The sequence below is a fragment of the Notolabrus celidotus genome, chromosome 17 (assembly GCF_009762535.1).
Source record: "Notolabrus celidotus isolate fNotCel1 chromosome 17, fNotCel1.pri, whole genome shotgun sequence".
Lineage (NCBI taxonomy): Eukaryota > Metazoa > Chordata > Actinopteri > Labriformes > Labridae > Notolabrus > Notolabrus celidotus.
Genome location: NC_048288.1, coordinates 23513626 through 23525846, shown reverse-complemented (window position 1 = coordinate 23525846; position 12221 = coordinate 23513626). Strand labels below are relative to the sequence as shown.

Sequence of the window (12221 nt, the reverse complement as noted above, 5' to 3'; positions counted from 1 at the left end):
CGATTTTTGGAAATGTTAAAGATCAATTATCGATAAATCAATAATATAAAAAACATTATTATTCTTATTTCAAAAACAAGACCAAATACGTTTTTTCCCCCTAAATTATATTTTCTACAGCAACAAAATGCATATAACTGACGGTATTGAATACGGGTACATGTTTAACACTGATCATCAACGATCAGGCTAGTAAAAATATTCTCCGTGGACATAGCCTTATAAAGTGAAGGCTCATAATACTAACATAAACATACTTCAGACTCACCGTGTCCAGTTTTCTGTCTACTCGTTCTCATTGAGAAAAACAAACATGTGTATTCGTACAGGTGTCAGCCGGGAGCACAACCGGGTCAAAATCAGTCCTTCTGCAGAAAAGCCCAGACGGCTCTGATGTTGCTGATCTGCAAACATAGCGCTCTAGCAATTCCCAGCAGTCTGTTGGCTTTGTATCCAAAGGTGGGGAAATGTCCTGTTTAAAGTTGTCAAACTTTGTGCCGTATCGTTGTTGCGTATTGATCCTCTTTAAAAAGCGTTTGTGGAGCCGCCAGCTGAGCGTCTCCATGCATAACACCTTTAACCAGCTGATTCTTTGAAACATGCTTTAAACATAAAACACCTCCCTGATAGCTGAATGTAATGAGACCACATGATGTTTGTTCGTGACGGAAGATTGAAAACAAAAATGCGTGTTTCAAGTAATTTTTAACAATCAATTAATCGATAATCGATTATTGTGTACATCCCTACTTCACATTCACAGTAATCTCAAGTGTATAAGGGACATTTCTCCGTACTTCTTACATGAACTTAGTCAATGCAAAGTCTGGTGGGGTAGAACTATTTGTTCTGATTGTCTCACCGTGTCTCCTGTGCGGTATGGCGTGGATCCTTTACCCCCGGCGATGCTGAACCCCAGCCCCTTGTCGTTTCGCATCAGGCAGGTGGAGAGCCTCTGCTGAGGCCCGCTCGGTGTCGCCTCCAAATTAAAGGCGAGCCCGCTGCTCCGCCTCTCCCGAGGGAAGTAGTCATCCTCCGGCCTCAGCGGTGTGGTGGTGATGGCGTTCTCTGGCTCCACCATGTGCTCGCGCAACACCGTCATTGAAACTGCCGCACCGGAGCTACGGAGAGCTTCCACTGCTGTGTGATGTTCTGCTTCGTGGAGGTCTACTCCATTCACCTGAGACGAACAGAAAGAGAGGGTAAGTCACTCATATAGAGGAAAATGACTAAAGACACAAGTAACCAGAGAAGACTTTACCTCTAGAAGTTTGTCTCCCACTTTGACCCCTGCTCTGGCTGCAGGGCCCTCCTCAGACACTCTGGAGATGAATATCCCCTGCACACACACAGAAGAAGAAGAAAGATTATTTATATGGTCTATAGCTTCTGATTTCTTGAGCCTAATCAGACACCAGGACGACATCTTACCTCGTCATCTCCCTTATAAGGTGTTGATCCTTTACCGCCAGCGATGCTGATACCCAGGCCGCCTGTTTGTCTCTGAATGGTCAGGTGGTGCTACAAGTTGAGGAAGGGGAGTCAGCATAACTAGCAGTGAAACTCCTCTAAAGACCACTCAGCTCAGGACGGACTGAGAGGGAGGCCAGCCCATAAGACTACTGAGATTTAAAGTTATAAAAGCCATTTATTTTCATTCTTGAAATTAAGTCATGGGCGACCTCCCTCGGTCTGCCGGAGGGTGGAGTCACATTTATCACTGCAGCATCCTGTCACCATGCTACAAGGTGGATGGATTTGCTTGTCTGGAGCCTAACGTCATTTAAAGAGGAAGTCTTAAGATTCATGCCTCATGTTTTGGTTTAACAATTTAGTTCAAGTAAAAAGTGAAACTAATGGTTAACATTTATCTGACCGTAGACTTGAGACATAAACTGAACTAACACAAACTCTTTAACGTCTACTCGGCCTTAACCAAAACAATGTGTTTTGTGTATTTAGGAAAACAAGGACCTTCGAAATGTGTGGCTAGAAACACTAAATAAGTTCTACTGGACTGTGTATATGAACACTTTGTATTTGCAAGCCATGCAAAAATGGTAGAAATGGAGATGACTGATGGAGAGGAAGAAGGAAAAGGAGAAATGTGAAAAAGAAGAGTTGGCTGTGTCCTGGATTTGTAGTGTGGATATCGGATACTTGAATGTTTCAGTGCAAGTGTTTCACCCAGACTGAGCAGATATCACAGATACACTTCAGGTACTGGTAAAGGAAGTTGCTAGATAATAAAAACAACATCTTCAATTTACGAGTGCAGCATGATTTGATTCAATGGTGTGAGTGCGATTATAGTGGACAATATTGTTATTGCCATTATAATGAATGGTATTTTGAGTCTACCTGCTTGAATATACTAAAAATAAAGCTTGTACAGTACTGGTCAGTTTAGTTTAGTTTGGTTTTTGATGCAGTTTTTTTTGGTTTAGTATTTTTTCTTTGTTTCATTTTAGTTTATTTTGTATTCATTTTAGCATTAGCTTTTGTTATTAACTAAATGCTATCTATTGGAGTGTGGGTTCACATACTTTATGACCCCCTGTAAAGGTATATGTCCCATTCAGGCCACCCCAGTCAAAGACGAGACACGTGCTTTTCAGCGAGTACCTTGTTGCAGGTAAGTCATGTTACTTTACGATGAATGGATTTGTGTAGAACGGAGAGTTCAGTTGATGGAATAATGGAGGCTATATGGGGACTCAACTTTCACCCTAGTTAAAGTCTGAAAGTCTGACAGCTTCACAAGGATGGATGTCCACGTAGTGTGCCACTCTGTCTGCAATTAAAAGTGAATATGGAGCGTCTATTGGCAATGGATGATCCCCTCTCTCTTCCAGTTGTCAATATAAACAAATACTAATCCACATTAGTTTTTAAAAGAAGAATGCTTAACCTGCGTGTGTCCGAGTATTAATTTCTGTCTCTGTATTGTAAATGTTTTACAATATGAAAGATCTCAAGCAAGCTCCTTAAAAGTACCCTTTAGATCATAGAATATTAAAGGAAGGGGGTTTTGATTTTAGCTGTTAAGAGATCTAGACACACTTCAACTCCTTGCGCTGCTCCTGAGACGACACAGGAAGATGTGTCAGACAGGCTGCTTTGCTTAAAGAGGAAATTAAATAACCTTTTTTGATGTTTAGTTATTTTGTTTTCCGTTGGTGGTCCTGAACTACAATAACCACCCTGCACACACACATAGAGTCAGAGCAGCTGAGGGGCGTAGAAGAGGTTGTAACGTTTACAGACACGTGCGCACCTTTAGCTATTTAAGTCATAAATCACATATTTTTGATTGGATATATAATTACACACTCACATTGCGATTAGATTCACTGTGCAGCACTTCAATTTACATGCAAGTCATGACTGTCACATACAATCTACACTTATGCAATATTAAATGGGACAGCTGATAAGTGATTATTCATCTTCAACAATCTGGAGGTCCTTCCCCTTGTTTCAGAAGCTGTTTTTCCTGTTCGTACCAAATAAAAAAGAAGTTCCTGGAGGAAGCTTGTGAAGCAGACATCAGCTCTTTCATGGTGTGACCAGCCCACTCATAGCAGGGAGACACAGCAGGGAACAGGAGGTGAAAAGAAGCAAAGCAGCAGAAGCAGAGGAAAGGTGAAGTAGCAGAGACGCAGCGTGGCAGGACCTGATGCAGGACTGGGATTTAAACCGAAGGGTCTAATTTTAATGTAGAACTTTTGGGAATTTGGTTCAATTTGAGGACGACAGCACAACTGTAGGCATCTGATTGACTACTTGTTCTATGGGCATGCCAACAAATAAAAACTATATTTGTCCGCTGCCCAAAAAAGCTTTCCTTGATGTATACTTCACTCTGTGTATTCAGTGGATAGCTACACAAGTGGGCTGAAGAGGCTTCCTACAAATGCACAAATTATTTCCTAATGGAGTAAAATATTTAAGATTTATAAGTTATTCATAAAAAAATATTTCTGATCTGACACTGTTTAATGCAAACCTCTCTGGCTCTGGCTAAATCACCACACCAGACAGGACAGAGACTAAGGGAGGTGCATCTCTGGAACAGGGACAAGGGGACTCTGTTGAACCCCCTCACTAAGTCCCTGGTGTTAAGGTAGTATTTTCTGAAAGTATGGAACTTTGTAATTAAATCATTTGGCGATGTTGCCTTGAAATAATGTCTCCTGTTGTTGTAAAGTTGCCAGGAAAGGTGGAATACCAAGAGTCCTTACTTTGTGATACATCAGCACATTAAGGATCAGATGCATTTAAATGAATTGTTTAGTGGTGTATATTCAGCTTCTAACGGAACCTCCTTACGTACCTAAATAAACATGTTACTCAAGATCTGGAAAGCTAGTCCATATTCTTAAGATGCTCTTAAAAAACTTCACTGCTGCCGTCAAGTTGGACAAAAAAAATGAGTGGCTACCTCCTTCCTGCATCCAGGTTCTGTCACACTGGTCATCTCAATGATAAGCAGTGGTTAGGGGGTCCCTAGTGATTGGCTCAGATTAACCATAGATTTCTGTGTGTTCTACTTCTACCTCTGAACACGGGTGGGTGAATGAGTGGGTGAGTGAGGGAGACGGAGAGACAGACTCGACGGGAAAGAGTATGTACAGACCTCTTCCTCCTCAATTCGAGCAGGTTCAATCAGCAGATTATTGACTTGATCAAATGACACCCCCTGTTAGGACAGGAACCAGCGAGAGGCATGCGGATTAGTCAGGCCAAAATAAAAATATGCTCACACACACACTTACAAAAAAAATAAATTTAAATTTAAAAAAAAACTCTCATTCTTTCCAAAAACTTCATCAAACACACCTAACACTCATCCATCTGCTTGCAGGATGTGGGACTCCCACTGTGAGAGACCACCATGAAGCAGAGGTAATCCCGCCACACACTCCCCAGCCACCAGAAGCAAATACAGGCAGAGACGGAAAGACAAGACCCAGGAGTTGAGCTGCAGTGCAGTGTAGAGAGAGCGGACAAGAGACGGCAAAAGCTCCCAGCCTCCACACCACGGAGAGTAAACTCCTCCAGGGACAAACTTTAATTTTAGAGATATTTTAAACTAGTTTCTTAAGAAAAATCTTACTGTTACAATATTTAGCATACTGAAGGATATTTAAAGCATGCCTTTAAAAAGGTACGTTACAGAAAGTTCAAGAAAAGTTCAAAATCATAACAAAAACAGAGTGATTTAGTAGAGTTTTGTCTTCCTCAATTTGATTAATAAAAAAGTCTCTAATCTAGTTTTGCATTCTTGGGCGATTATTTTAATATAATGCAAAACTCATGCACACTAACTTGAAGAAAATACATTTATTAGCAGCATTTCAATCAGAAATGTGGCTCATAAATGTATTTTCTTTCAAGTAAGGTAGTGTCTGGGAGTTTTGCATTTATTGATGGCCTCACTTCTCTCCCACACACTTGTCCTATGTATGATTGTTGCCATATGACACACACAAGGGCTTCTCGAATCTCATATTCCAGCTCTGCCAGTATAAGCTCTGGTTGGTCTTTGTTCATATAACACACAGGACTTCATTCATTAACACTCTCTCACACACACACACATAGAAGATTTGGTGAGAAAAATCTGCAATCAGCAATCATAGATCAAAATATTTCACTTAGTCTCCCAAAATTATGATGATCACTGAGGAGAATCATTTCCCAGAAGCAGCGTGGGAACGAACTTCACTCACCTCATTCATACTGACAATCACACAGGCACAGTGTTATGAGAGCAGAGTGTGAAAATGTCATTATTTGATTAAAAACCAGCAGAATATGGTGAGAATTTAGTGCTGAACTTGGCCGGTGTTGTTGCAAAGAAAAGCCTGCAGCTGCTTGTGTTTATGGACATCAAGAGTTCTTCTCTGGCGTGTTTGTGCAAAGCTGAGGAAGAGTGTTCATGTTGAGAAACAGATTTAAGCACTTCAATTTGTCTCCACGTATGGGAAAGTGTGTCTATTTTATATGTGACAAAATTGTATGGAGTGTTTTAAGTGTTAAAGGCGTTAGGTGGACGACATCATTTTAGGAGGGAGCAATCAAACCCCAACAAAAATCTAACTCCTAATAAAACACTGCTCTGGATTTAGTGCTCAAGGGTGCACGTCCTCATTTGCACAATGACCCTGCATGCAATGCCACATCCTTAAGAAGAGCTGGCAGCACATTCCAAATTGAATGCAAGTTTCAAGGTGCTAAAGGCACTCTATGCATACAGTATTAAGTGCTTACATAGAGGCAGTAAGCAAGCAAAAAATATATCCAACTCAAATATATTCTTAGATCAGGAGTGAAAACTCAAATGGACAAGTCAAATGATGTGGTGTGTTTGTGTTAATCCTCCAGATTTCTACAGAGGTGTAAAATAATAGGAGGGGACGTTGTTCTATAAGTGCCCCAGCTTAGATCTCTTCATTACCTTTACTTGACTGGAGTTGCTCTGGTGCCGGCTGTCCTCCAGCTCCTCCAGCCTGCGATGCTGCTGCGGTGTGCACAGGCCCTCTTCCTCCTCCTCGTCCTGCTCATCCTGCTCTTCCTCCTCGGCAGCCTGCGTCTGTGAATTGAGGCCGTCGGGGCTGAAGCCCTGCAGCAGCGCGGCCACGGCCTCAGGCTTGGGCAGCTTGGTGATTTTGAAGTGCTTCTTGTAGTGCGGCGTGTCCTTTCTGATCAGACGCTGCTTCTCGGCGGGGACAACCGGCCTTACGTCCTCGTCGCTCCTCTCACCGTCGTCCCCGTCTTCATCGTCATCCTCTTCTGCTCCTCGGAAGGTGGGCTCCTCTGCAAAGTGCACAGTGGGCTGCAGAGAAGAGAGAAAATTAGTTCAAAGTTAAGTCAACTTGGGAGTTTTCTTTAAAATGTTGTGGATAAAAACTCACCTCAATGTACTCCACCTCCATCTCATCCAACTCTTCCTCCTCCTGATGGGAGTGGCCGTCCACAAGGTCCTCCCTCTGTGCGGTCACATTCTGTCTTTCCTCGTGGGAGGTGGCAGACAGTGTGCTGTTGGACACCTGGGAGTCATGGCTCTGATTGGACAGATCACTGAGCCGCTTCTCCTGAAATAGAAACCATCAGCTTGATCATTCAGGAGTACGTGCGAGTGAATCATGATACAAAACTAGATCAACACTGCGTACTTCTTACATTAGCAGCTGCATTGACAGACAAGTTGCTGCATATACGATAAATCTCTGAACTATAAGTTGCTAAGGTCTTGAAATCATTATCATGACTGAGTCTGATGTATTTACATGTGGATCACGGAAATCTTCCTCTCCATCAGCTCTTGACGTGTAGGCCTCGTTCCTCCTCTCCTCGATCACCTTCTTCATTACTTTCAGCTCACTGGGATGCGGCGTGGCTCTGCGCTGAAGGCCCTGAAACACAGAGAACAGTTTAAAGACGGGAACACAGCGACAGATGTGTTTCCTCGCTCTGTATTGTTGCGTTTCCTCACCCTGCGTTCTGCAGCAGCCTCATCGTCCTCGTCCTCCTCCGCCTTGGTTTCCTCCTGGAACTGAATGACTGACACTCGGTTCAGGTTGCTGTCTGTCCAGCTGTCATCCACACTGTTCTGGAGCAAGTTCTCTGCACAGAGGAGAGGAAGATGTCAAACTGAGCTCACAGATAAAAGTTACATTCAAAAGGGAAGCTTCAGTTCAAGTTATGTAGTCTTACAAGCTACAAGAAACATATCTACAACATAAAACTATTCAAATACAAGTTATCAGCTCCCAGGTTTGATGTTGAGAACGTCAAAGTTGATTCGGTGCATAAATTTGGCATTGTATTTGTGCAAAGTTATGTATATTAACAGATGCTTTTCCAGGATTACAGGTTTAGGAAGTAGACTAAGATAAGGCTGGACCGCTAGAGTTACAAGCTAAGTGTCTAAACAACTGACCAAGACTTCTACTGTAGTGAAAAACAATGGAAACATGCTGCATCACTAAGTGCTACTCACCTAGGCTTGGAGAAGGCTGCTGGGGCAGTAGATAGCACGTCAGCACCTTCTCTCCCGTGCGCTCGTCATCCTCCGTCTGGAACTTGAGCATGGGCTGCGACTGGTTCTCTGCGAGCCACATGGCCTTCAGATTGAGGTTTGTCAGGGCAAAAGGCAGGTTTTGTAATCTGAACAACAGAAGAGGGAGAAGAAAAGGTGAGCTGTAATCCACTATCATCCACTGGACACTTTTTAACTGTGAGCCTCTAACGCAGACCTCAAACTTCAGTGAAACTTTGATTTGATGAAGTCAGTAAGTATTCATATATCATATGTAGGAGAATGAAATGTCATTAAAGCTACAACTCTGCAGAAATGTACCTATCTTGATAATGATACACAGCCTTCAGGTTTACTGACACCTTACTTTCACAGCTCCGCCCTACAGCTTACATTGAAATAATGTTAATCTGTTGTAAAAGCTGTTAAATAAGGTTACCTGTTCCCAGCCACATCCAGCACATGTAGATCGGTGGCATCTGCGAGCTCAGCCGGCAGTTTGCCCAGCCGGTTGTCTCTCAGTGAGAGAACGTTAAGGCTAGCACAGCCGCCGAGCTCTTTGGGAACGTTGCCCAAACGATTGCGGTCTACATTCAGGTTGGTCAGCTTCTTCAGCTTGCCCAGCGAGCGAGGAAGCGACTTTAATGAGAGAGAAACCATTAATAAATTAAGAGAGAATGATAATGGAGTTTAACAGCTGTTTAATGGACATAGATGTTAATGGACAGTGGAGGGATGTACAGGTGCTTTATGTCTCCCTGTGTACCTGTAAAAGGTTCTCTGTCAGGATGAGTTCTGTGAGGTTTTCACACTCTCCTATTGAATCAGTCAGATTGGTCAGTCTGTTCTGGTCCACCTTCAAGATTGACAGCTGTTTCAGGCAGCCTGGATTCAAAACACAACACACATTTAACAAACATGACACCAATTTTAAAACTGTGACAAAAGAGACCGAATGTTTTCATGAAGCTTTTAAATGAATGGATAAAATATTGAAAAAATAGGTCACAGCTACATCTTATTTCCTCTGCAGCTCGTCACTGGCATCACTTTTCCAGTAGAGGGCAGTGCTGGTTTTATTTAACACACAACTGTCTGCTCACACTTCTACCCAAAGCCTGATCTCCTCAACTGGATGTCAAAACCAAAAGTACCCCTGAATGAACTTTGTTCACAAATATTGCTGCTGTTCTTTAATCTCACCGTGTACTTTCCTTATTTCTTTCTAATTATGGAAAGAGTTCACAAAATAAAAATGATATACACACAGCTGAGGTTATGAAACACTAGGGGGGTTGTACAGGGAGGTAATGTTGCCTCTTTATTAATTTATTGTGCTCGCTGCTATTTCAGAAACAATTGAAATGATTTGTCATTTCCATACTCCTGTTTTGTAAGGATGTGGTGACTTGAGGGCTTTCTCTAATTTGAATGGGTTCGGTCTGCAGCCCTGAAGGAATGTGGGCACACTGATATCAAGCAAAATAGCTGAGCAGGGCTAGACCTTGGCTAATACCCCATGTGTCATCAAGGCCCTGCATTGGCCCGTTATAGGGTCGGATTTCCACTGAGGCTATTGTAAATCACTTCACAGTGCTCTGGTAAAATCTGATACTCAATTCCCGGATCATATCTTGTGTCTGACCTGTTGCTTAACCCAACCCCATCTTCTGTTCAGATCTGTATTCTCTTTGGCTCTGCAGTGTGTTTCTCACCTATGCTGTCTGGGATGACATCCAGCTGGTTCTGTGTGAGCAGCAGGTCAGTGAGAGCCAGGAGACCGTTCAGCTCTGAGGGGAGCTCCTCCAGATGATTCTCCGACACATCCAGACACACCAGTCTACGGAGGTTCCCCAGCTCCTACACGCACACACAAACAATGCAAACACACTTGTAGCTCACCAAAGAGAGAGAGTGGGAATTTTCACCTCTTAAAGAATGAGAGATGAACAAATTTAGTGTTTAAGTGTACTCACTGGTGGTAATGAGGACAGCTGGTTACGGTCCAGCCACAGCTCCCTCAGGTTTGGGAGAGCACCAAGGGTGTCCGGCTGATGTACAGAAGGGGACAGAGAGAGAGGGGAGAACTGGGTCATTTGATTATATGAGAACGTTGTTTGACTATTTTTGTGAATGTTTGAAGTGCAAAATCAGAGACTGCATGCTCTAATAAACACATGAAACAGTGAGCAGAAAACTCTTTCTCTTATGCGGGTTGAGGCCACAGCTGAAAACAGAAATATCTGGCCTTAAAAGAAGACTGCTGATGAAACAGATGATATAAGGCATCTAACATTTTAATGACAGTTTGTGGGAAAGTGATTCTAGCCATTGATTCTTAATTTTCAATGTGAGTGCTGCAAGAGATGAATGTTCAGTTTGACTTCATCCTCAATCTGAATTAACTTGGTTTGTTTTTAGAAGATGTGAAATTTCATTTTTTTCTTTTGTGGGATCGGTTTGTTGCACTATTATGCAAGTTGCAGAACACACTCTGTTAACATGTATTAATTTTAAATCCTGTGGTCACTCGTTTCCTCAAATAACCTCACACTGATGTTTAAAACATGATTAAAAGAAGATGAGGAGAATAAAGGCAGTCAGGCAGGGTTTCATCACTCTGTTTGCTCAGTCTCCGCCCTTGTCAGGTCATGAGGCATTGTTTATTCTGTCCTGTTGAGACAGGTGGGCGTTCCCGCTGTAGGGTACAGTGTATGAAGGGCCTCAAGTGTGACAGACCGGCTCTGCTGTGTTTTTCAAGGTAACGTGGTTGGGATTATTGTGTAGGGAATGTGGGAAGCATACTTGTAATACATGTCACTCTGTGTGAAGCTGTGCATATATTTATTCAACTTTTGAGTGAATTATTTGGAGTTTTCTAAATTACAGGGGATTACGTTTTTGCTTACCAAAAGTTCCAGTTCGTTACTGCCCAGGTCCAGCTGTTCCAGTTTCACCAGGAAAGAGAGCGACCTGAATACACACACAAAAGAGCGCATACAGTTACTCACACAAGTATGAGCCCTGTATTACCAAAGAGTAGACATGCCATTCATTCACATAGTGACAAATGCAAAGAATGTTTTTAAAGCTATGTTAAACACGTGCATTGACGCCTCTGTCATGCTCATACATTCTGCATTACGAGCTATTTCTATCTAAAGATTATGATCTGTACAATGCAGATCTTTAACTGTAGAGACAGAAGAAGTGTATATAGTTGTTCTTAAATGAAGGGGTTGTTGGCATCTTGTTTTATCAACAGGCCCTTCTTTATTGTGCTGGATGGAGATGGTGGGAATAGGATAAACGACCCAGTCTTGCATACGTATTCTGTAGGGAGATGACACTTACGTGGGCAGAGACTTCAGCAGGTTCTCCCTGAGCTCCAACGTCACCAGGTTGGCCAGGCTAACATAAAAGGAGTGGCAGTAAAAAGGAGTAGAGTAATAGAGATAGAGGAGTAGGAGTTGGCAATGCCATGAGGAGAGGATGGGGGAGGACGAGAGGAGAAGGGAAGAGGCAGGTTGGTTAGTCAGATGGCAGGTCTGTTTGTCTGGGCCGCCTGGCATGGTGAGGGGGCTCTTCCATCTGTGTGAGGCCAGAAGTGGCCCAGAGCCCAGAGAGCAGCTGCCTTACAGCCCACTGGGCAACAGAATCACACTCACACTTGAAGACCTGCTCAGTCTTCTCATTTAACAAGGACCTGAGTGAGTACAAGTCCTCCAGTCTGACAATGAGGGCCAGTGTGAGGGCTTCATTTACAATTTTGACATTAATTATGAGCTTGTATTCAAAATGTTTGTTTCCTTCAATCAAATTAAAATTAATCAGCTTGTCATTTAAGATACACAAAGCATAGGTATATACTAGCAAAGATAAAACATTAACATAATACAAGTTTCAGGACTTCATAAATATCTAATCTGAAATGGTCACAGCCTCTTGAAGACACAGCAATTTGTCTTTTAAAGAAAATAAATCAACATTATTCATTAAATAATGTGTTAGCATATGCGTACGTACTTTCCAATGTCGTTGGGCAACGTCTGCAATGACACGTTGTTGAGCGCCAAGTGAGCCAGCGCTCTGAGCTGAGTGAAACCATCCGGCAATCTGGAGCAGAGAGAGCATGGAAACAGATTTAAAGGCTTTGCATTACATGGGATCATTT

The 12221-nt window shown here is 42.6% G+C and overlaps 1 protein-coding gene across 11 annotated transcripts in view; it reads right to left on the bottom strand.

The window, feature by feature from the left end:
- scrib (scribble planar cell polarity protein) overlaps positions 1-12221 on the bottom strand; it is an 84067-nt gene that overhangs the window by 31335 nt on the left and 40511 nt on the right. For 8 of the 11 annotated variants that reach the window (XM_034706266.1, XM_034706270.1, XM_034706267.1 and 5 more), the window contains exons 4-19: positions 12074-12163; positions 11402-11458; positions 10957-11020; positions 10024-10098; positions 9763-9907; positions 8814-8932; positions 8487-8686; positions 8009-8175; positions 7502-7632; positions 7296-7421; positions 6921-7100; positions 6464-6841; positions 4640-4702; positions 1432-1521; positions 1262-1339; positions 863-1180 (exon numbers count right to left, since the gene is read on the bottom strand). In XM_034706266.1, coding sequence (XP_034562157.1) covers positions 863-1180; positions 1262-1339; positions 1432-1521; positions 4640-4702; positions 6464-6841; positions 6921-7100; positions 7296-7421; positions 7502-7632; positions 8009-8175; positions 8487-8686; positions 8814-8932; positions 9763-9907; positions 10024-10098; positions 10957-11020; positions 11402-11458; positions 12074-12163 — 2281 coding nt within the window. The remainder of the gene's footprint in view (positions 1-862; positions 1181-1261; positions 1340-1431; positions 1522-4639; positions 4703-6463; positions 6842-6920; positions 7101-7295; positions 7422-7501; positions 7633-8008; positions 8176-8486; positions 8687-8813; positions 8933-9762; positions 9908-10023; positions 10099-10956; positions 11021-11401; positions 11459-12073; positions 12164-12221) is intronic. The other 3 variants (XM_034706269.1, XM_034706277.1, XM_034706275.1) reach the window with 2 other exon arrangements.